This window comes from Dermacentor andersoni, chromosome 3 (assembly GCF_023375885.2).
Source record: "Dermacentor andersoni chromosome 3, qqDerAnde1_hic_scaffold, whole genome shotgun sequence".
Classification (NCBI taxonomy): domain Eukaryota; kingdom Metazoa; phylum Arthropoda; class Arachnida; order Ixodida; family Ixodidae; genus Dermacentor; species Dermacentor andersoni.
The window spans coordinates 78594176-78618334 of record NC_092816.1 but is presented as its reverse complement, the minus strand read 5'-3'; the positions used below and the strand labels follow the sequence as shown (position 1 = coordinate 78618334).

General features: G+C 49.7%; 2 protein-coding genes across 2 annotated transcripts in view; both read right to left on the bottom strand.

Annotated features, from left to right (window-relative positions):
* Positions 1–8039, bottom strand: part of LOC126544466 (tectonic-like complex member MKS1) — a gene marked incomplete at its 5' end in the record, with an annotated part of 32342 nt that extends 24303 nt beyond the window's left edge. Inside the window, 2 exons of the mRNA XM_050191798.3 lie at positions 7466–7626; positions 7931–8039. Of these exons, the coding sequence (XP_050047755.3) occupies positions 7466–7626; positions 7931–8039 (270 nt within the window). The remainder of the gene's footprint in view (positions 1–7465; positions 7627–7930) is intronic.
* A 19-nt stretch (positions 8040–8058) lies between these two features.
* The window catches only part of LOC140216736 (tectonic-like complex member MKS1), a 73226-nt gene continuing 57125 nt past the window's right edge, over positions 8059–24159 (bottom strand). The window contains exons 4-5 of the mRNA XM_072287234.1: positions 21400–21464; positions 8059–9389 (exon numbers count right to left, since the gene is read on the bottom strand). Coding sequence (XP_072143335.1) covers positions 9258–9389; positions 21400–21464 — 197 coding nt within the window. The 3' untranslated portion in view covers positions 8059–9257. The remainder of the gene's footprint in view (positions 9390–21399; positions 21465–24159) is intronic.

The following is a 24159-nucleotide window of genomic DNA, read 5'->3' as shown; positions in this document are numbered from 1 at the left end:
GATTATATATATATATATATATATATATATATATATATATATACAAATCTGTGACAACTCCATATGTCTCACAAAGAACATAGTGGACTGGTGATAAAAACGAAACAAATAAATCGCACTTTTTATGCCGCACCGCAAACTCTCAAATTAAAAAGAAAAAAGTTATTGCTACTCGAACATTTGGCGTCTCTTCCGCATTCTTCAGCCAGATTTTATTGCGGCGCGTATACATACACTTGGGACACACGCGCGAGTACGGGCGTACAAAAAAAAAATTTAAAATAAGGTGGCATTATTAAGCGAGAAGCGAGAGAAATCAGGCGTGCCTCGCTACAGCTATACAAGCTCTCGTGCCTCTTCGAATTCTGCTACTATGCATTGATGGAAGCGATCAGTCTTCTTTCCACGGTCTGGTCTCCCTCACGTGATATATATATATATATATATATATATATATATATATATATATATATATATATATATCCATACGTGACGCCCCGCACGAAGTTTGCCTTATCTGCCGCGATAATAAAGCGGAGCCAAGGCACTCTTCCCCCTTTGAAGCCACCGACTGAAACCCCGTCATTTCCATTTTCTTTGCCTCTCTTCACTCTGTCGTTCCACTCGACAATGCACAAGCCCCGCTCCGCGCGGTTCACGTGCGACTTCGCCGTCACCGCGGCAGATCATGCCTGTCACGTGCGGCCGCGGCTTTCAAGCTGGAATCTCGCTCGCATAATGTGGCGCATCCCATGTGCGTAAATCAATTCCCTGCAGCAGCAGCGCCGCCGTACTAAACGATAGAGAGCTGCACTCCTTGGCCGCTATGCCTTAGGGGTATACCGTAAGTTCCGGTTTGTATCTTGCGCTGAACTTGCGTTGAATGATCACTATAAGGATGAATGACGAGTTCAAATCAGGTTAAATACACTGTCTACGAGGAACGCTATATACAGTGGAGTGCTCCTCCGGATTAAATTCGACCACATGAGGTTCGTTAACGTTCAGCCAAATCCAAGCACAATATTTTTTTTTTCATTCAGTCGACACCGGAATGCGGCCTCCGCATATTCGTATTCCGCGGGTGTCGAACCCACGACTTCGTGCTCGGGGGCAGAACGCCATATCCAATGAGGCACCGCTGCGGGTGGAATAATAAGATTATTATACAATGGGGGCTCATTGCCTAGCAGCACTAGTTCTAGGTTCCCAGCGGTAGGCCGAAACACGTCGGTCGGTGCTATGGCGAAGCAGGCAAGCAATTAAGCGCTTCTCGTCATCTTATTCTTTCACCACCACCGTGCCCAGTGCCTTCGGTACGATTATTATTGTTGTTGTTGTTTTCTTCTTTGTTTGTTTGTATGTATGTTTGTTTTGAAAACATATACACGCGTCAGGAAAGGGAAAGCGAGGAGGAGGCTGGCAACTGCCACCGGAAGGGGCACAATGCCTGCCTTCTCTTGAGAAAGGAGGAGGGGACAGAAACATACAGAAATGGAAGACAGGAAGAAGTGAATAAAAGCTGAAAGAAAGAGCAAGACGACAGGTATCAACGAATCAAAGCAGAACACACAAACACACACAGTATACAGTTCACGCACAGTAGGGGCCAGTCACTGCAGGTCACGCTACTGAAAGAATGCTAGACTAGATGAAATAGTGTCCGAGTTCTTGTCATTTGAAAACAAGAAGAAATGCGCTATACAGCAAGGAACCTAAGCTAGTTCCTTCTATAAAAGTAAGGAGAGCGCTATGAGCTTGATCGCACCGAGACGCACAGCCACTGTATGGCGTATACTAACATTGGTCGGGTGTCGCACACCGCTAGCGATGTAATGAAAGCGGGACGCTCCAATATCAGCTGCTCAAGTGTCTCGCAGCAACCGCAAGGTGTGCACGATGGACTGGCCACACGTCCTTGTCGGTGTGAACGTTCGAACACGTTCGCACAGCCAACCCTTAGCTTCATTAGTTGTGCTCGAGCGCGGCGGGACAAGCCTCGACCGCGAACACGGGTCAGAAACCTTCCATTTGCGTCACGCTGGTCTGGGTGCTCCTTTAAGAGGTGGCGACGAATCGGCAGACGAGCGTCATCAAGCTTACGTTAAATTTCTGGGCAGTATACCAGAGTCGTTATGAATGCGAGTTGAAGCCAGCCGATCAGCCTCTTCATTTCCGGCGACCCGCACGTATACATGCGAAGGTATCCAGTGGGCAACGGGGGATACCCCGCGTAATGCAATTTTGTTGACAGAGTCAGTAATGCTGCGCTCAACTGTACAACGAGTGTCACTTCTTTGCAGTTTAATACAAGGGCAGCGCGGGAGTCCGTAAAGATGGCAATCTTCAGTGCGATTAACTCCTCTTGCATGTATTTCAGTGCAACATCTGTATCCCTACTAGAAGTTCGTGTATCAGTAAAACGCGCTCCTCTAATATCAAGACGGTCACTCTTACCCAGACTGGAGGCATGGTGTGTATATATCATCATCATCAACGAGATCAGTCTATTGTCCACTGCCAGGACGAAGGCCTCTCCCAGCGATCTCCAATTATCCCTGTCTTGCGTAGGGTTGGTAATATCGAATGATTAATGGATTAAATGTATCCCGTAAAACGATTAATCTTCATCGATGTCCACATTTCATTTAATCGACTTATTCGATTGGACCTGTTCGATTATAATCGTTTTCGAAAGTTTGACAGGAGTGGCGCGAAAATTTCGAAATCTTGCTGGAATGGCGGCGCACCAGCTGTGACTGTGCCACTGTCGACTGTTTTCCCGAGTGATGCCGAGCCGAGCGCTTCCCTCTTCTTCCCTCACACCGCACATGCCGCCCGAAGACGGAGGCTTGAAATGCCCTCGCCATTCAAGGCATACGATAGCAACCCAGTCGCTGATCGTCTTTCCACTCACAGTCCTGTCACGTCTCAACACGGCCAAGGGTATTAATTAGACGTTTACCACGAGGCAACCCCACCGATTCATCAGCGCCTATCCAGAAGTCAACGCACCGTTGACACCGACTGTTGACGGGTCAACAAAAGGCCCCTCTACCTGAGCCCGAAAACCTGACCTAATTGATGAAAAGGTCCAACGTCGACTGCTACCGTGGGAACGGCTTCAACCTCGGATTCCCAGGTTGCTAAGCGCTTGCTAAATATGCGGGGGCATATTTAGCAACATCGGAGGCGGAATTCGGTAGAACGGTGCGATACCATGGGCGGGATATCGCGAGCGATTCGACGATTGTGATTGGCCTCGATGCAGTAATCTCATTTCCTAGTCAAGTCGCCTAGGGAAGACGACGGCATTAAAAGCGGAGAGCGTTCGTGCAGCAGTGTGTGTGCTGACGTGCCCTGACGTGAACTCGGGCGTTTAATGTGCCCCTCCACGGAGTGAGGTTCCATATCTGGATCCAGTGTAAATAATGTAACATAAACCCCTTTTCCTTCATTCCTGCTAACGGATGTATTCGTCGATAGGCTTGGTGCATTCCTGGTCCAAACGCCACCTCGAGCGCAACAGTCGACTAGACATGGCACAGCATGCGCATCGGTTTGGAGCATGTATATGACATAGCGATGGAGTTCACGTCGATTCCAGCAAATTTATAGCGCCCGAGCATCTAGTCTCGCATGCTGGTTATCCGCCGTGGTTGCTCAGTGGCTATGGTGGTGGGCTGCTGCGCACGAGGTCGCGGGATCGAATCCCGACCACGGCGGCCGCATTTCGATGGGGGCGAAATGCGAAAAGACCCGTGTACTTAGATTTAGGTGCACGTTAAAGAACCCCAAGTGCTCGAAATCTCCGGAGTCCTCCACTACGGCGTGCCTCATAATCAGAAAGTGGTTTCGGCACGTAAAACCCCACAAGTTAATTTTTTTTTTTTCGCATGCTGGTTGAGTGGCCATTCAGAGAAGGTGTCGCTTTCACCCAAACATCCCAGCCAACTGACATTCATTTGCTCTATATAAAAGAGCATGTTGCTTAAAATCCTAACCCAGTAATTTTCTTTCCCCTGTGCATATTGCAATTTCTTGCACATTTTAGTGGAACTCCACCTTTCACCTTTGCCATTTTTATTATTTCTTGTTTAACTGTACAGTACAGGGATTCACTAGTGCCATGTATATTGCTTAATTCTGCTCTAATTGCCATTTTATAACATATATTGTTTATCTTTTCAAAAGTCACTAGTGCCAACTATATTTAGTCTTTATCAATTGATAAAGACTAAATAATAAACAATATATGTTATAAAATGGCAATTAGAGCAGAATTAAGCAAGATACATGGCACTAGTTAAGTTAAAGATTATCCTTTATCAAACGCTTATACCCTTGTGTTCCGAACATGATTGCACGTCTCAAACATTAAAATAGGATCCTACAAAAGTAGTTAACTGTGTTCCAACCTTCTTGAAGGTTCCCGGCAGAAAATTCGATTAATTAATCGGTGGAAAACCTTGCATCTAAAGTGATTAATAGATTAAATGATAGAATGATGAAATATTAATCGTTAATCGAATAAAATAATTAATCAACCATCCCTAGTCGGTGTCAACAGTCGGTGCGTTAAGGTCTGGGCACGGCCAGAGCATGTGTTCAAAAGAGCATGAGTCATGACCACATTTGGGGCACGATTGTGAGTGGTCAGTGTCTATCCTGTTAAGGGACCGAGGAATGGTATACGAACGTGTTTGCAGAAGTCTGAGTGTGCTAGCCTGAGGTTTGTTCAATTTGGGGTGAGGGGGGATGGAAATGTCCTCCTGCCCAGTCGATAATGGGAAACAATTTCGTGGAAAGCACATAGTGGATCTTTGTGGATGTTGACCTCGTTCCAAGCCTGGCTACCCGCGACAGCGCGGTACGTGAAATCGCGCGCTCTCCAGTGGGCCTGCTCTTGGGATTACAACCGAACCTATACTTGTTTCTTTTTTTTTTTTTTTGTAGAAATCACACAGCGCACTCAGCAGTGACATTCACTGTGCACGGTTAGCATTCTGTAGCGAAATCATTCCCTACAGAACGAGCGCAAACTGCGGCCACGTAAGAAAAAAAAAAAAAGAACTTTCACTCACAGCCGAAATAAGCTTAATTCCGCGGTATACATACGCCGGACGCGGACTACAGACCGCAATACACGGTAGTTTCTCACGCTCTGTAGTTCTGCCGCTGGCTTTGATCAACCAGGGAGCGAAAATCCCTCATCGAAGCATCGTACAAGTGCATCAACCCAATCGAATTACCACGTGATGGGGAGCTAAAATTCCATTAACCAGGCTGCCGAGCTTGTTCTCGAGACGGGAATGGGAGCAGACGGCTCGAGGAGGAACAGCTGGGCGGGTAGATAGTGTATACTGGTTGGTGACGTCGTACGAAGGATGGAAAAACTCAGAGAGGCTCGCGCGATATCACGTTTTAAACCCGTCCACGCGGAGGACGTCGCTGAAAGCACTGGCTAATAAGGTTGAACGATGGGCACTTCCTGCCTTCCCCTGATTGGACGAGACGTGGCTGTGGACCGATAGTATGTACATTGGTCGATGAGGTCACAGGAAGACCGAAACAAAAGCAGGAAAACTCAACCTCGTATGAGATTACGTTGAAACGCAACGGTATAAATAGATGCAGCTGAGCGCACGTCGACGCGGGACGAGAGCGTTGACTAACAGGATTGAGGGATCGGCATTCTCTATCATCCTGATCGAATGAGACGCGACAGTGTGGAGCCTGCGCAACACTGCACGTAATTGGCAAGGCGATATGACGGCGGTGCAGAAGCGGCGCGCAGCATAGATATGACAATAAAACAGTTTTATTGCCACTGGCACAGTGCGAATGGCGCCGAGCGGAAACAAAGAGGCAAGTATATGCAGACAGATAAGAGCCGCTTCGTCTTTATGTACGGGCGTGATGAAATCGGCTGGCTTCCCTGCTGCCTTTCGAAACTGGGAGCGCGAAAAGTGCGCGACAAAACAACAGTGACGGGAAAAAAAAAAAAAAAAAAAAAAAAAAAACAGGAGAAACTGCGCATAATACGTTGGTCACGTGACTGCGGCAGGTTTATATGCCTGATTATACACGTACAGTGTATACTTCGTTCCGTATCAACGCGTGCTGGCCCGGCGAACGTGAGACTCGCACTGCATACTCATATATACAGCCCCTCGGGTAGTGCGATTAAGTTCCGGTTTCGGAGGGGTAGAAAAAAAGAGATAATAATAAAGAGACCTCTCGGCGCGTCTTATTGCACCACGTCACGTTCTCCGGCGGGCAGAAAGCAATCAAGCTTGAGCTGCGGATGCGGTTTCGCATAACTGCTTCACCTTGACCTCCCCGAGGCCCGAGTGCGTAAAAGAGAGGGAAGCCCGTGGGTGTATCGGTGCGAGCGAGGCACAATCAACGGACGATTGCACCTTGCTCACTCTCGTAGCGTATTTTTGATTAAGACGACGCAAGAGACGCGTATGGAATATTTTCTTCTTTTTTTTACATCTATAAGGTGTCCCAGCTAACGTTAGCCAAGCTGTTCAACGAAATAAAAATATTTTTTTTATTTTTTTTAAGAAGCACGGTGCAAGATACGACTTTTATAACTACGGTGTTCGAGCATCAGAGCTCTGACGACCAAGCGACGTAAATGTTATAATTGTACCTTGCGCCGTCTTTTCTTTAATATTCTTTTTCGCTAATCAGCCTGGCCAACGTTAACTGGGACACACACAGTATATATTGTGCTATAGGCTCGGGCAACGGCGTGATTTTATTGAAGAATATTAATAAAATGAAATAATTAATAAATATAATGCCACAGAGTAGCTGAAAGTCTGAAGCTATCAGTTTAGTCTAGCATTCTACTCTTCTTTTAAAGATTATCTGCATTTATTTGACAGAAGAAAGGTTCATTATTGGAGGAGATAATAAATAACAGTTTTCCTTTATTGAATTTTGCGCCAATACGGCAGCGCCTGTACTTTAGTTTGACTTCTTGGATTTGAACATGTTTTCATATATGTTCGGGCAAATCTTTTAATGAATGTATTGTCAGAACTCACTACGTTGAAAAAAATAATTCTGGAGTCTTACGCGCCAAACCCGCGATATGATTACGAGGCACGCCGTAGTGAGGGGCTCCGGATTAATTTTCAACACATGGGGTTCTTCGTGGCGGGGGCACCTAAACCTACGACGTAAGCGAGCTTTCTCGCATTTCGCAGAACTCACTACTTCTGTCTTTCGTTCCTCCAAAATGCTGTGTGCTTCCTCGTCGATAAACTACCTACAGTCCCGAGCGAACGTAGCAAACCACTTCTGAGCGAAATCCTCCATCGGCCTTCCTCCATCTAGCGGACTGCCGCAGAACTAGTCTGCTACGCTTCCACAAATCACTGCCAGAGCTTCTTCGTCCTCTGCGAGCGCTTACCCACGACCTTGTTTCCATTGAGCTGTCGTGGCTTACCTCTGCGTCGCCGTTTTGTTCGGACGAGGCCGCAGCGGTCGATGTGCCGGCAGCGCAGAGGTCTTCCAGCGGGGGATCTCCGCCCGTGAAGAACCTGCGCATGCGCGAGACCAGGCTACGGGACAGAGGCCGCCACGTGAGCAGCGACAGCTCCCTCTGGCCTGCGTGTGCGCAAAACGGATGAGGAGGTCACCGTCACCATTCAGTGCGAACGACGTGTCGACAGTTCTCTAATGGTGCACAATAAAAAACAAATAATGCAAGGTCTGCGCTAAAAACGGAACCCTGTCGCATTCTTTTGCATCCTTTCGATGCGGAGAAAGGTTGCGGATGAATTTTGGCGGGTTATGTGTCTCCTTTATGTCTCAGGCTTCAGGACTGTGTCAGAAGTGCCTGCACGAATAGGTCGAACCAGTATACCCGTATGTGTAGTTAGTGCAAACGCGTGCGTTCGGTGTGGCTCACCGGGGCTTTCGAGTAGGTCGCAGTAGGCGTAGCCTTCCACGCGCAGCCTGTTCCAGCAATCCAAGGACAGCACCTCGACGAACAGCCGGCCCACCAGCGCGAAACCTGCGTGCGTTCATCGTGAAAAAAGCGAGAGAGAGAGAAAAAAGAACGCAATGATAACGGGGACACTGACACAAGAACGGACAAAAAGCGTAAAGTTTGTTTGTGAGACATGCGGGAACGAGATTTGTGTCGGCGACACATAGACGAGTTCGGCGCGCTTGCACGCTTATGTCGCTTAATAAAACAAAAAAAAATGAAGCAGATCCAACACACATGTCGGAATCTATGTGAAGCGAAGCTTTCGTGAAGCGGTAAATGAAAGGATATAAATATGGCCATTTTACCACCGCGGGTATGTTCCGTGATATGGAAATGAAAGAAAGCTAAATTATTAAAAAAGCACTAAAACTAGTGTTTATGTCGGAGGCGATACTGCAGCTGACAAGGATGACATTGCGTGCTTCTCAAAGTGGGCCGTGACCTCTGTGATGCTATGCTATCGCAGTCAATGAGTCCAGAGGCGGAGGAACCTGTGAAGTCTTCTTTTTAAATCGATTTTTTTTTTCCTTTTGCAGTAGTAGTAGTGGTGGTGGTGGTGGTGGTGGTGGTGGTGGTGGTGGTGGTGATGGCGGTAGCGGAGGTGCTGCTGCTCCAGCAGTAGCAGCAGCCACTGCCGTCGTCGTCTTGCCGAATAGCTCATACGCAGCATAGCATCCACATAATCAATCGACTTATTTGTAGACCGCCCCCCCCCCCCCTCTCTATTGCACTATACCTTACGGATGAGCTGGTTACCGGCCCTGTTCTCAACAGAATTATACTCAGAGAAACAACAAACGGTTCCTAACTATCACCATGCACTGCAATAAATATGCGCGTTATTAATTTCTTTTTATTAAAGCGACGCTTTGTGTGCTCATTTTGCGTGTGTTTTGGTGGTGTCTGCCGCGGTTTTCTTCTTTTCTTTTCTTGTACTCTTTTTTCTTTTTCTTTTTTTGCGCGGAGTGCACTGGACTTGAGTTCTAGCTTGTGAACATGTAGTATTTTTAGTACGCCGGAGCAGAGGATTAGACGGCGCCAACATCTCTTTACATACATCTAATCTAAAAAAAAAAAGAAACAAAGAAAGCAGAACGCTTCACGAAAGCTTCACTTCGCATAGATTATATAATATGTGCGTTGGATGTGCACATTTCTTTTTTCTCATTTTTTCCCCCTATTGTATGTCAGTCAAGCTTTTTCTCGTTTCCGCCTTTCCTTCGGGGGGAATCAGGGCCTCTTTCTAGTCACTTGCGAGGCCACTCGCAACACTGAAAAAAAAAAAAATTGACAGGTACTCGCCTTCTTGGTCGCCGTCGCCCGCCGTCCTCTCCAGCTCGAGCTCGAACGGGTGCGAGAAGTGCGCCACTTCGACCTGTTTCAGAGAGACGAAGACGGTGTACACGTATCCACCTCGTTGGTGAAACAATTCGGCCAGCACGTACGTACGCAGCCGATCCACTCGTAACCGATGCCACGCATAACGATTTACGATATATAACGTCCTAACTGAAGAATAAAAGAAAGCCCCTGTTACGTTTCGCCTACGACGCGCGGTATAGCCGGCGCGGATGCAACGGACGCCGGAGCTTCGTTCAAAGCGGCGGACATTTTGGCCCGTTCGGAGCTCCCGCAGTCTCCCCGCCAAGCGCGTCCAGGCGTGTTTCAGTGCCACGTGTCTTCGTGTGTGCGTGTGTGTGTGTGTGCCCACGCTTGTCAAAGCGCGGCAGCCGGGGAGAGGAGCTCCCCAAGTGTGAAGCGAGGAGGTCTGACGGCGCCTGCTTGGCGGTTGAGTCACTACACTCGTCTCAACATGTATCTCAGCTCGTCCGTGCCTCGCCGTCACGTGGTCTCATCCCGTGACCTTCCTTCTTGCCCGCGACGCCGAGACTATAAGAGCAGCTGCCCCCGGACGCCGAGAGAGAGGCTCCGATTTCTTCTGATGAGTAACGTGCTCTCCCGTCTCTCCACTTCGGTCGACCTGACCGCCCGCTCTTTTGCGATGTTAGAATAAACCAGTTGTTCTGTTACCAGTCGACTCATGCTTTGCCGGGACCTTCGGATGCTTCCAGTGCCCCAGGCCGCCAGGCCAACGCTACCCTTGGGGCTTGCGACCCATTTGCAACAACGGGCGTCAGCACTGAGGTTCCAACAACTCGTGCCAGCGGTGAGATTCTAACAGCTGGTTGCCAGCGGTGAGATCGCGACAACGGAGGCCAGCAGCGAAGATATGCGGTTGACTGTATGCTGAGCAGCACAACGACCATCCGGGAGCAGTGCAACGAGCCCTGTGTGATGACTGGTTGCCTGCAGCGGAACGACTGCGCTGAATTCTTGGCTGCGAGGTTTGGTGAGTGCGGGACTTTCTTCTTCTGAGTTTTGCCAGGCTTTTGTTAGTGTCAGAAACAGAGCTGGTAATTGTGGTTGTCGTTGCTGCCGGGTTAGTTTGCGGCAAGACAATAGTAGGCAGTAGAGAAAGCAGCATTCAGAGCAGCCATGGATTTGAAGTCGTTGCGCAAACCGAAATTGCTGGAGCTTGCAAGAGAGTTGGGTCTGGATGTCTCAGACAAACTCAGAAAACCAGAACTGCTAAGGGCTATTCTTGAGTTAGAAGCTGAGGATGACGAGCTGTCGGAATGCCTTGAGACCATTGAGGAGAGGGAGGCGGCAAAAAGACAGGAGCGCGAACTTAAAGAACAGAAAGAGAGACAGGAGCGTGAACGTAAAGAACAGATAGAGCGAGAGCAACAAGAAAAAGAGCGCGACCGTCAACACGCTTTGGAAATGAAGCGTCTCGAGGTAGAGATGGAACGCGCTCGTAATGGAAGTCAGGCACACGGTGCAGGAGAACGAGTATTGTTCAAAATGACTGACCTGATGCGGCCGTTTAAGCTTGGAGAGGACATTGGTTTGTTCCTGGTTAACTTTGAGCGAACGTGCGAGAAGCAGGGGTTCTCTCGGGAAACGTGGCCACAGCGCTTGCTCACTTTGCTACCCGGCGAGGCGGCCGACGTAGTCGCTCGCTTGGAGAGAGAGGAGGCCGAGGATTTCGACAAAGTGAAATCGAGTCTGCTAAAAAAGTACAGGCTGTCAGCGGAGGCGTTCCGTCGGAAGTTTCGGGAAAATGAGAAAGGTAAAAGTGAGTCATATACAGAGTTTGCCTACAGGCTTATGTCAAACATGCAGGAGTGGCTCAAAGAAGAGAAAGCGTTGGGTGATCACGAGAAAGTTCTGCAGTGTTTCGGGCTGGAACAGTTTTATAGTCGGTTACCTGAGAACGTGCGGTACTGGGTCTTGGATAGGCCAGACGTTAGTACGGTGGCTAGAGCCGCTGAGCTAGCCGAGGAGTTTGTGACGCGTCGGGCTCGCGGAGCTAAGGACGGTCAAAAGGGTGAATTTGGCTCCAAGTTTGAGAGGCCGAAGTTCACGCCCATGAGAGCAAAGGGGGACAGACGTAGTGCGGATGCGAGTGAAAGCAGTCCGACCGAACGTAAGGAGACGGCGGCAGCCGAAGCCGAACGCAGAAAGCGGTTCGAGACGAGGCAAGCGTGCGTTTGTTATACGTGCCAGAAGCCGGGTCACTTTTCGGCGCAGTGTCCAGAAACAAAAACAAAAGTCGTGTTTTTGTCCTTATGCAGCACTGACGAGAACATGAAGCTTCTCGAGCCTTACATGCGAGACCTCCTCGTGAACGGGAAAGAGTGCCGAGTGCTTCGCGATTCCGCAGCTACGATGGATGTAGTTCACCCCTCCTACGTAGAACCCGATATGTTCACGGGCGAGTGCGCATGGATCAAGCAAGCAGTGGAAGCTCATAGCGTGTGTCTGCCCGTAGCAAAAGTGCTTATTGAAGGACCTTTCGGAGCACTTGAGACAGAGGCCGCAGTGTCATCTATGCTGCCCCCCCAGTACCCGTACCTATTTTCGAACAGGTCCGATCACCTCCTGCGCGAGAAGGGGCTTTTGTTTGGTGAGGCTAGCGTTCAGGCCTTAACCAGATCGAAGGTTCGGGAGCTCGCTGCAAAGGCGGTAGTTGCGGGGCCGACGTTGTCGTACGATGAGAAAGGGTCAGAGGCGCAGCAAGCTGATATTCAGAGCACGCCCGAACTGAATAAAATTGAGCCTGTAGCGTTGAAGGCACCAGATACTGGAGAGGAAATGCCCGACACGGGAAAGCTAGAAGAGCTATCTGCAGATTTGCTCATCGCGCCTACGTCAGATGGACTTAACAGGTTGCTAAAAGTCAGCCGGTCGGCTTTGATAGCCGAGCAAAAGAAGGATGGCAGCCTAGAAAACATACGCTGCATTGTCAAGGAAGGTATCGCCAAGAAAAATGCTCGCTTTGTGGAAAGAGGTGGGGTCCTGTACCGAAAGTATCTAGACCGCAGAGGAGTGGAGTTCGATCAGCTGATCGTGCCTCAGTGCTACCGTCAGGATCTGTTGCGCTTGTCGCATGGGGGTTCGTGGTCCGGACACCTAGGAGTTAAGAAAACTAAGGACCGTCTCTTGCAAGAGTACTATTGGCCAGGGTGTTTTCGGGACGCAGACCACTTTGTGAAGACATGCGACACCTGTCAGCGGGTGGGCAAACCAGGGGACAAATCGAGGGCGCCGTTGAAGTTGGTACCTATCATTACGGAGCCTTTCAGACGGCTCGTTATTGATACAGTGGGACCTCTGCCGGTAACAGCCACGGGGTACAGACACATTTTGACTGTGATCTGCCCAGCGACAAAGTTCCCTGAAGCAGTGCCGCTTAAAGAACTAAGCTCAGTTGAGATAGTCAATGCACTACTGTCCATATTTGCGCGAGTTGGTTTTCCTGCGGAAATCCAATCAGATCAGGGCACAGTGTTTACTAGCGCTTTGACGACAGCCTTTCTCGAAAGGTGCGGGGTAAAGCTGTTACACAGCTCAGTGCACCACCCCCAGTCGACTTCCGTTGAGAAGCTCCACTCCGTCATGAAGCGCGTGTTGAGAGCATTGTGTTTTGAACAACAAACTGACTGGGAGCTGTGTCTGCCTGGGGTGATGTTTGCATTGAGGACCGCGCCGCATGCGGCTACGGGGTTTTCGCCAGCTGAGCTAGTGTACGGTCGCTCGCTGCGATCTCCGCTTCGCATGCTTCGAGACGGATCACTGCCCTCTCCAATGGCTGCAGACTATCTCTTCCACAAATGGCCGCCTCCTGCGCTGGAGCCTCGCTTTGCAACAATATTCCTTTGAGGTGCGTTACAAAAAAGGGAGTCTCAACGGTAACGCCGATGGCTTAAGTCGAAGCCCCTAACGTGGGAATCAGCCTCAAAATTGTTTGTTACTGATGTTTTTCTTCCTGAGGCAGGATTTTTAACATATTGCTTTTGTGTAGTGTTTCAAAGTGATGATGTGCTTTCTAGTGCAATTTTCCGATTTGTGGACGCGTTCTGAGTGCTGCTAAACTACTGCAAGGAACTAGGCAGTAGTATAAAAGGGGAAAGAGCCTGGCAGGGCTTAGTGAGGGTTGTGCCGTGCTTGCTGACTGAGCGGTTGAGTTTCGGCGTAGTTCTAACGCTTGCCGGGAACGAGAACAAAAATGTCAACTCTCCCGAAGTCACTTTGCAGTGTCCTGGGTGAACCTGAACGAGAGAACGAGGCCTTCTCCGTGCGCTGCGCTCAAGAAACGCCGACGGACGCCCGACTTCGGTTATGTGCATCATCGAGCGACATCCCTCCGGACAGCGGATGCAGTCCCCTGACCATCGGGATCTCCTTCCCCCGGCGGGGCGGTCTGTTACGTTTCGCCTACGACGCGCGGTATAGCCGGCGCGGATGCAACGGACGCCGGAGCTTCGTTCAAAGCGGCGGACATTTTGGCCCGTTCGGAGCTCCCGCAGTCTCCCCGCCAAGCGCGTCCAGGCGTGTTTCAGTGCCACGTGTCTTCGTGTGTGCGTGTGTGTGTGTGTGCCCACGCTTGTCAAAGCGCGGCAGCCGGGGAGAGGAGCTCCCCAAGTGTGAAGCGAGGAGGTCTGACGGCGCCTGCTTGGCGGTTGAGTCACTACACTCGTCTCAACATGTATCTCAGCTCGTCCGTGCCTCGCCGTCACGTGGTCTCATCCCGTGACCTTCCTTCTTGCCCGCGACGCCGAGACTATAAGAGCAGCTGCCCCCGGACGCCGAGAGAGAGGCTCCGATTTCTTCTGATGAGTAACGTGCACTCCCGTCTCTCCACTTCGGTCGACCTGACCGCCCGCTCTTTTGCGATGTTAGAATAAACCAGTTGTTCTGTTACCAGTCGACTCATGCTTTGCCGGGACCTTCGGATGCTTCCAGTGCCCCAGGCCGCCAGGCCAACGCTACCCTTGGGGCTTGCGACCCATTTGCAACAACGGGCGTCAGCACTGAGGTTCCAACAACTCGTGCCAGCGGTGCAATTACAACACCCCCAAACCGCTTGCGCTGGATACGTCGCACTTAAAATTTGCAACATTGACGGAAAGCGCGGGAACGGCCAGACGAATTCTGCATGCACCTACTTGCGGTGCTAGGGTCGCTGCAACTGGTCTCGGAACCCCCTCGATCGTTTCTCTGTTTCCCTCAATTATGTACGGCTCAGCGTAATTTCATTAACTGTAGCTTGTTACAATTGTCACCCAACGCATTTTTTTCCTTTCTTTTCATAGTGTGTTTCTCCCTTCTTTGTTCCTCCTGTCCGTCACGTCCTTTTTACCCCACCACCAGAGCAAGGTGGCAAACTCCGAACGTGGTTGACCCAAGTTGACTTCCCCACCTTTCCTCTTGCATTTCTCTCTCTTCAAGGCCACAGGTTACCGTCGTGGCGACGTTGGACTCAAATACGTTCCTTTCCTTGCGTGTAAACAAAGTCAAACAAAGTGGTCACAGGAAGGAAACGACTTGAATGGAGCAACATTTAACGAGCCTGCAGTCAATGTCTCGACAAGGCGAGATGTGTTCTAGCCCACTCTTGATCAATTTTGTTATTTCTCGTGTTGTACGTTTTACGTCTTCTTTGTATTGCCTTGGCTTCCTCTCATCACTGTGTCCGTCTGCGTCCTCTAGCTCAGTTCATGTGCGCTGTTCATCGATTTAACGACTACGTACGAACAGAGAGCTTGCTGCTGGGCCAGTTCGATGCATGGAAAAGAGCGCACATTTAGAATGGGGCATTTCGATCGTTTAGTGTAGCATTTACAGAACGGATTAGAAAAAGACGCAGCGTTTGGTCCCGTTAGATCGTGCGTGCGTGCGTGTTGTTGTTGTTGTTGTTGTTGTTGTTGTTGTTGGTGGTGGTGGTGGTGGTGGTGGTGGTGGTGGTGGTGGTGGTGGTGGTGGTGGTGGTGGTGTATGTACCAACAAGGTCTAACAACAAGCTCTTTTGCTGAAGCTTCCAGCCCATCGCCCCTTGCTGCGGCCATTGACAGCGACAAGGTCGTTGCAACCGCTCACCATCGTGCAGTCTTTTCCCTCCCCCCATCCCTAACCATGCATTGTTTAATCCCTCGGTCAAAGCGCGCGAGCACTGGTCGCGTCATTCTACACGAGATGGGGAAGGGAGGAGACAGAGACTCAGCTCTTTTGTGGCCTCCCTCAAAAAACGTTCCCGCGAAACGTCCCGTGACGCGGTGATACGCAGATCGGCTATATTTCGAGCGAAGGATTCCCGAAGAAGCCAGAAAAGCGGAGAGAAGGGGAGCCGGCTTGTCTGGTTCAGTCTGTCCCTGCTTATTTCCGCGTTTCGCGGTAGTGAACGCTGAAGCTAAAAAAAAAAAAAAATCTCTTCACGCGTGTTAGCGTTCGTTGCCTTTCTAGTGAATGTCTTTCCTTTTTGTTTTCTCCCAGCTGCCTTTCTTTTTCCACCAGGGCTTTCACTCGTGGCTTTTCCCCTCTGTTAACGCACGCTTGTCCTCAGCGAGTCGGAACGGAAAAGGCCGGCATGCAGTTATGTCGTAACTGCGCCACGCCCAAGGAAGGGGACCCACAGGGTTGAGCGGCGCTCGCTCCTGAGTGGGCTGAGACATTCATACCGCCGACGCTAACGTCGAATCTATATTCCCTCCGAAATTCATCGTGCATTACGGAAAGAAAGAAAAAAAAATCACGCAGAAACTCCTCTGGGAGTTGTCTAAGTACGCGTAAGCATTGTGCCACTTGCTCGCCTCCACGCAGCCCGGTGTCATTATCAACGTTACGAAACTTGATCCGACCAGTGCGAACGACAGCGCTGCGGCGACACGAACTGGTGCGGACGGCGCCACAAGGAGTCATCGATGACGCAAGCAAAGTACTGCAGGTAACGGCACCAGGTGCGCCGATGACCTTCCGATCATTATAATTGTTATCGTTCTTCAGCGCTTTATCCATTCACGTCGAACCGTTGTGAACCGTGACCAAACGTACTCGGTCGGCGGTACCGCCGCGCGGACCATGCCTCGAAAGCGGTCTGCGATGCCGACTATGAGTGGCGACGGCTGATAGCTTCGCGCGCTGTGTAGGCGCGTCTTCATCCCAGTGTTGTCTCCGCATACAATGGCCGCCGCGTCTGTCCATGACTTCCAAGCCCCGCGAGATGGTCGCAAGACATCTTCTTCCAGGATTTCCACTGCTTCAAACAAGCCGTGACGGCGACGGCGAATCCACTAACAATATTTGGTAACAACAACGGGAAGTCATTGCTGGATCTTTGTCAGCAACATAACCCCGTTATCGTGAATACGATAGCGATCGTTACCGAAGTGTGAAGGGCAGACTACGTGGGAGGTGGGAAACCGCTAATCGACCATTGATTACTGTCTGGTGACAGGAGGAATTCATGATAAGTTGAGAGAAATGGTCAATGACGAGGGAGAGTATAGCAACATAGAGAAGGACCATAAACGCATCATTTTGAAAATGGGGTGTGTAGTTGGAAAAGAGAGCAAGGAGCACAAGATGACCAGTACAAATTTGAACGCTGAGCAAATACCAAATATAGTCGCAAGCGTCGAGAAAGAACTTGGCAAATGGCCAAATAAAGAGTGGTAATATAGTGAGCTTCTAAGTTTAATAACGACATAAATACAAAAAGAGAAGCAACATGCTCGTTGGAAAAGAAAAAAAGCAGGCGAAAAGCTGATGGAACAGGGAGATACGAGAAGCGATAGCCGAACGACAGAAAGCCTCCCGAGAGCACAGGCAGGCAAAAAAAGCGCAGGATCAAGTAACCAGAAAATGTGAAATATATCGGGAGAAAACATTTATAGTTCAAGTACTGGTTAAAGCAAAGATAAAAGGTGAAAGTGAATGTTGGTTGTCAGAAATACGTGAGAAAGAGAAGGCAACACCTAGAATATTTTGGAACCGCATAAATTTATTAGGCAGGAAGTCTGGAACAATACAACAACATATCCTTGACGAAGATGGAAACAAACTGAAAGAGGACGTGGTATTAAATCTTTCCAAGGCAATGACAAGATTACTTGAGAAAAAAAGAGAGCATGAAAGAGCGCCAGATGGAAAAAGGAGCTGGTGCTGGCGAATTTCAACTGGAAGAGCTAGAGCAGAAGAGAAAATTCCTAAGCGCACAGCCACATGGCTAGACGAGGTTCCCGTTAGGCTGATTAATGAACTAGGACCAAAAAGTAAGGAAGCTCTGGTGAAAGCAGTGGAAAAAAACTTTAAAAGATAGACGAATACCAGACAGTTGACAACAAAGTAGAATGAATTCAATTTGTAAAGGTAAGGGGGAGAAAGATAGAATTCACTCAATAGACCGTTGACCATTACATGGGTAATATACAGGATAGCAATCCAGGCAGTTAAATTAAAGCTGAAAGCATGGGCAGAGAATAATGGTATTTTGGAGTAACTTCAGAATGGCTTCAGAATAGATAGGTGTTTGGATGATAACTTATTTGTCTTTACTCAGTGTATTGAAATATCAAGCGCAGAAAGAAGACCGTTATGTGTGGCCTTTTTAGACATTACAGGAGCGTATGACAACGCAGACCGCAACATTTTATGGGATATTCTGGAAAGGGAAGGCTTAGGTGACGATTGTCTACAGCTTTTCAGAGAGAAATTTACCTAGAAAATACCGTCTGTATTGAATGGGAAGGGATGAGGAGCGAGGAGAAAGCTAATATCAACAAGGGACTGAGGCAGAAGGCCCCTTTATCCCCTCTGCTGTTTATGATGTACATAGTGAGGATGGAAAGGGCGCTAGAAGAAAGTAATATCGTGTTTAATCTCTCACAAAAACAGCCGGGTACAGTAGTAGAGCAGCAGCTTCTAGGTTTGTTTTATGCGGAAGACATTGTATTGCTAGCTAACAAGCAAAGTGACATGCAATGTCTGGCTAATATCTGTCGACAGGAAGGCGAGAATTTCGGTTTGAAATTTAGCGTTAAAAAATCGGGTGTTATGGTATTCAATGAAAACAGTGAACAAACAGTGTCAATTCAGGGCCAGGAAATACCTGGGTAAAAGAACATAAATACTTTGGTATATCCATGAATAAACGAAGGCAATAGATATATGAAAACACCGGAGAAAACAATAACAGCAAAGGGGAAGAGAAATGCGGCCATAACGAAACACAAAGCGCTATGGGGATACAATATGTACGAGGTGCTCCGGGGTATGTGGAAAAGTGTAATGGTTCCAGGACTCACATTTGGAAATTGCGGTAGTTTGCTTTAAATCAGGGGTACAATCAGGATTCAATGGGAACCAAAGGTCAGTGGGACGCTTCGCAGTGGACGCTCACGGGAAGACTACAAATGAAGCTGTGCAGGGCGATATGGGCTGGACTAGTTTTGGAGTGAGGGAAGCTCGCAGTAAAATTGAGTATGAAGAACGACTGAGGAATCTTTAAGAAAGTAAATGGGCTGGGAAGGTGTTGAGGTATTTGTACAGGAAGAACATTGATTCACAGTGGAGGAAAAGAACTAGGAAGCTTACCAGCAAGTATGCGGCCTGTAGGGTGAGCAACACAGCAACAAAGAACGTCAAGCGAAAAGTCAGAGAGGCTGATATAATCTCATGGGTGGTGTTACGTTTCGTCTACGACGCGCGGTATAGCCGGCGCGGATGCAACGGACGCCGGGGCTTCGTTCAAAGCGGCGGACATTTTGGCCCGTTCGACGCCGCCGCAACGCCTCCCCGCCAAGCGCGTCCAGGCGTGTTTCAATGCCACGTGTCTTCGCGTGTGTGTGTGTGTGTGTGTGTGTGTGTGTGTGTGTGTGTGTGTGTGTGTGTATATATTGGTGCCCACGCTTGTCAAGGCGCGGCAGCCGGGGAGAGGAGCTCCCCAAGTGTGAAGCGAGGAGGTCTGACCGGCGCCGGCCCGGCGGATGCGTCACCTTCTAGTCTCGACGTGCCCGAGCGCCGCCGTCACGTGGTCTCATCCAGAGACGTTCCTTCTTCCCCTCGACTCCGAGAGTATAAGAGCAGCTGCTCCCGGACGCCGAGAGAGGCTCCGATTTCTTCCGTTGAGTTACGTGCTCTCCCGTCTCTCCACTTCGGTCGACCTGACCGGCCGCTCTTTTGCGATGCTAGAATAAACAAGTTGTTCTGTTACCAGTCGACTCATGCTTTGCCGGGACCTTCGGATGCTTCCAGTTGTGCCCCTGGCCGCCAGGCCAACGCTACCCTTGGGGCTTGCGACCCATTTGCAACAACGGGCGTCAGCGCTGAGATTTCAACAGTGGCGGCATTGGAAAAGAAACCTGCCATGAGTAACTACTTAAAGGGGTGGAGACATCACAATTTTCGTTCATGCGTTTGTTGATCCAAACGTTGTGTCATGCTTCAGGGAGCACGATACACACAGCGGGATTCATATATATCCGATAAATAATTTAATAATAGCATTATTATACCGAGCGATTTCGATTTCGGTTTCTGGGCTCCGGGGGATGCTATGACGTCACAGAGGAGGAAACGCAACATAGCTTGGTCACGTGGGCCACAAAAAATAGTGACGTAAAACTATGCTGCGTCGTCTGCTCGCGCATACGCGTGCTCTGCCAGCAGATGTGAACAACTGGCGATTCGAAGTGCATGTCGCGATTATTATAATTATTGCGAAGAACGACAACAACGATAAGAAAATATTGCGGCTTGTGAGAGTCGGTGATTCATTCCGAAGCGCCGTACGCTTTAGCTTTGAAGTGAACCGGAAAAGGCCTAGCGACGATATCGGCGGCGCCGAACGATCAGAGGCGGTGAAGCTGCCCTCGGTGCCAGAGTGACCACTCCTTGGTCGCTGATTGGCCGCATCGCCGTACGGCTGCCGCACAAATGGGTCCCGGGTCCATCCTCTCTACGGCAAGGAAATCTAGCCGTTCGCGAGCAAAACCGCCGTCGCACGGGGGCCCGCGAACGGCAAACGGCGTGCGGCGAGTTTCTGTGCCGGTAACGTGGACAGGCCCTCACATTGAGAAAGGCCAAGCGAACGAGAGACCGCTCCGAGCTGCCGAACTATGCGACTATGCGAAGAGAGAAGCGGACAACACGAACGCCGCATATCCTGGTCCCTTTCGGAGTCGGCCGGCTCAAACGTAGGCCCGTCCGCTCGGCAACTCGCCGCACGCAGTTGGCCGTTCGCGGGCCGCCGTGCGGCGTTCCTGTTGTCCACTTCTCTCCTCTTGTGTCCGTGCCTGCACGCCTTACTCTTTCTTTGCATTAAGAAAGGATTTCTATATGCCTGTAGCTCGGTCATAGTGGAGGCTATGCTCGGTCGCTCGGCTCAGCATGCTCCGTAATCGGCATTTCATCGCTACTCATCATACGTCACGTTTTTGTGCTAGTGTGCTATGACGTCAATATTTTCGTTCCTCCTCTGTGACGTAGTAACTGCCGCGCTAGCGATGGGTCTCGACTACGAGGAGGAGTTTTTAATGACTTTTTGGAGCTGAATTAAAATTATTTTAAAATGTTTGCAGCGTCCAATACTTCGTTCTGGGTGTCCTTGCATACGGAAGCAGCCTACAACATGCTTTTTATAGCCTCAAAATTTGGTGTCCCAACCCCTTTAAGAGGAAAAAGCAAAATCAGGAAAGAAACAATTCATGGTAACTCAAAGGGAAGGTCATTACTTTTCAAAGCGAGATCAAGATGCTTAGAACACGCACCTATAAAGCGAGATATAAGAAGGAAGAAGCATGTGCTTGCTGCGGTAAGGCTAGGGAAACGATGGAGCATGTTTTATTAGAATGTGAAAATACATGCCCAGCGGTCGATTTAGGCATCTCTGGCCTACTTCAAGCCCTTGGGTTCGGCGAGAGCAGGGGGAAAGTAAACATGTCCGCAGTAGATATTAGTAAGCGGCGGAAGATTGGTGGATGGCAACGAAAGTCATCGTTCATCATTGCGTACAATACAGCTCACTAGTATATATATATACTCACGCGTCCTTTGGGCCTGGTCCGGGAACACTGCGTCACGCCGAAGAGCGGGCACGATGACGTCCAACCTGCAAAGTGCGGGCAAACGCGGTTGATTGTCGCAGTGACTGCATGGAGCCGCTCATTTCTATAGGTGACTTCTATATACAGGAGCCTCACCCTCTGGCTAACTGGGCGAGGAGCAGCAGGCAAAAGGCGCAAACTCTGCTGACAATTGTAAGAAAGGTCTGCCCTGCCGTTATTTTATGTAAATATGTTTGCACCCTTAAGGGTCTTTTCTTGTCGCACTGGTAACACCCTTACCGTAAGGGCCTTGCAAAAAATTATAGAGCACGACACCGAAGATATAACTAGACGCGCGATGACAACAGACGTATAGTTGAAAACTATTTGTAATTCTGGCAGCCTTGGGCGCACAGACATATCCGACAGGGGAGTTCCATATAGCTCTCCCTGTGAAATTTTCTTGTTGGATCTTTTTGTGCGCCAAGGCTGTCAGAATGGTTACGTGGTTTTCAACTATGTCTTTTATCATCGCACGTATAGTTGGAGCTCCGTTGTCGGCCTCTATACATTTTTGTAAGGCCCTAACTGTAGGGGTGTTTCCATTTCGACAAGAAAACATACTTAAGGGCCGGTGTAAGCATCTTTACAATGTATGGACCCTCCAGGCGCATCTTGCCGTCGCCGCGATGTACTGTAACATTCCAAGGGCGATAACATCACCGCCGCCCGCCGTATGTTGTTTGTGCGAGTGAAAGCTTGCGAGGGTGTGCCACCATCGTCGTCTCGCAAGGGAGAAAAGCGGGAAGGAAGTGCGCCGTCTTCCGTCGCGCGCAAGGTTACCGGGAGGAGGGAAAGGAGGGGTGGGGTGTTTCACTCAGGCGGCTGTTGAGTATGGAGCGGCTGCGCGGGCCCTATCTGGGAGCGCCGAGTGCTGATAGCTCCGCGTGTACTGCGCTCTCGCCGCTGAGTCCGCTGGGTTCGCACTGAAGCGAGAGGAAGCACGAAGGTCAATTCGCTCGCTGCTGCTGCAGCGCTTCACTCCAGCTTTCGTTGCAGCGAGTTCCCGCGGTCATCGAGCGAGATACGTGTTCATTTTTATTGTCCGCACGTTACACCGTGCTATTTAATTTAGTTGGTAAGCAAGTTTATACGGCTAACAAAACTACTATCCTTACTTTGTATAGGTGTCCACTCATTTGCTGTCGCACTCGATGATTCACCTTTCGGGCGAAACTGCGACTTTTTGTTATTCTTGGTTTATCCTAAAGTGCATGCATGTCTATCAGGAGACGGGAAGACGACGGTACGGATTAGAGACCGAACCCTGTTATACAGATAATTTTCGATAGTTAATATTAAGAGGGAGGAGTGGAGTTGAGCCGGTCATGGAATGTGTGAGATAATGGCGCAGGAAGAGAAACACGGTAGAGGACGGCTCAGCATTAGATGCAGTTATGTAACTTAGCGACATGAAGGCAGCTTTTTGCGCACAAGACGAGGAAAAAGAAGTATTTGTCCTCGTGTTGTGCGCCAAAAGCTGCCTTCATGTCCTACACCAACATGCCCAAACAGTCACCTTAGTGACTTGGGGAATATTTAGGCATTGGGATTGACTCGAAGGCACGGTCACAGTTATAACTACAGAGATCTTTGGGAGAAGCAGAAAGCCCTTTTTTTAGCTGATTGGTCGTTCACGTCGAAGTAACAGGAGTCCGGCGGACATCCCGTCACACTACGTCGCTGTCGTTTTGCCCCGCTTATTAACCCTTGGGAGAGGCCTTCGTCCTAGGACTTAATTACGACGACGACGATGATGATGATGGTCGTTGTTGGCAATGTTTCTTGTAAGCAACACTGCGCGAACTCCCCTGGCGTGACCTTATTTCTCGCATCGAGAAGAAACACTCGCCGATACACTTGCTGTACCTGAACGACCGTCATGCGATAGCATTGTTTAGGATGGTCGGTCCACCCGTGCCTCTGCACACTGCTTCTCGGATCAACCCGCTTTTATTTTGCGTATAGATAACTGCAACCACTGATGGTCGGTGAGCGTCCTTTGTAATGCTATCGCATTCGACGAGACACTGCTTACAGCTGCACGCGTCCTCGCGCGCATGCGCGAGCGCTGCTCTCAATGAGTTTCCTGCATAACAATTCCTTGGCGTGCTCCTCGATTAATGCGGTAATACGGTAATGGGAGCAGGCGTTGCGTCAGGCTAAATACTTGCCGCTGTCTGATATATATATATATATAAGCTGATCTGGAAGCGAGAAGCTTTCGGCCCGACAGTGTAGAATCCCGCCACGTTACGACAGTCCAGAGGCAAGAAAGACGCGCGCACGGGCTGATTGGTTCCGTGCACCCTGATCTTTGACGCCCCGCCTGTTACGTAACGGTCGCTATATCCACTCCCGGCAGTGGGCGCGCGTGCCGCCCCAAAGGAGGAACGACGATGTCTGCTTTTCTTCTACTCCTCTCCTCCGCCCACGCTTACAGTCGAGCTGACGTAAGAGGCGACCCGGCGTTTCGTAAGCGCCCGATGGCACGTGCTGATTCCGTAAGTACGCCGTGCACGGAAAAGAAACGGCGCGAACCGCAGGGCGCGAGAGTCTTACGAACGAAATCAGAGAAGCATGCGCGGATAAAAGGCAGTCTGGAAGAGGAAGCAGCAGTTTGAGCTTAAGAAGGACGCAGTTCCAGTGTAAGAGCAAAAACAAACGAAAGAAAGCACGAAATGAAGAGGCGCCTTTCTT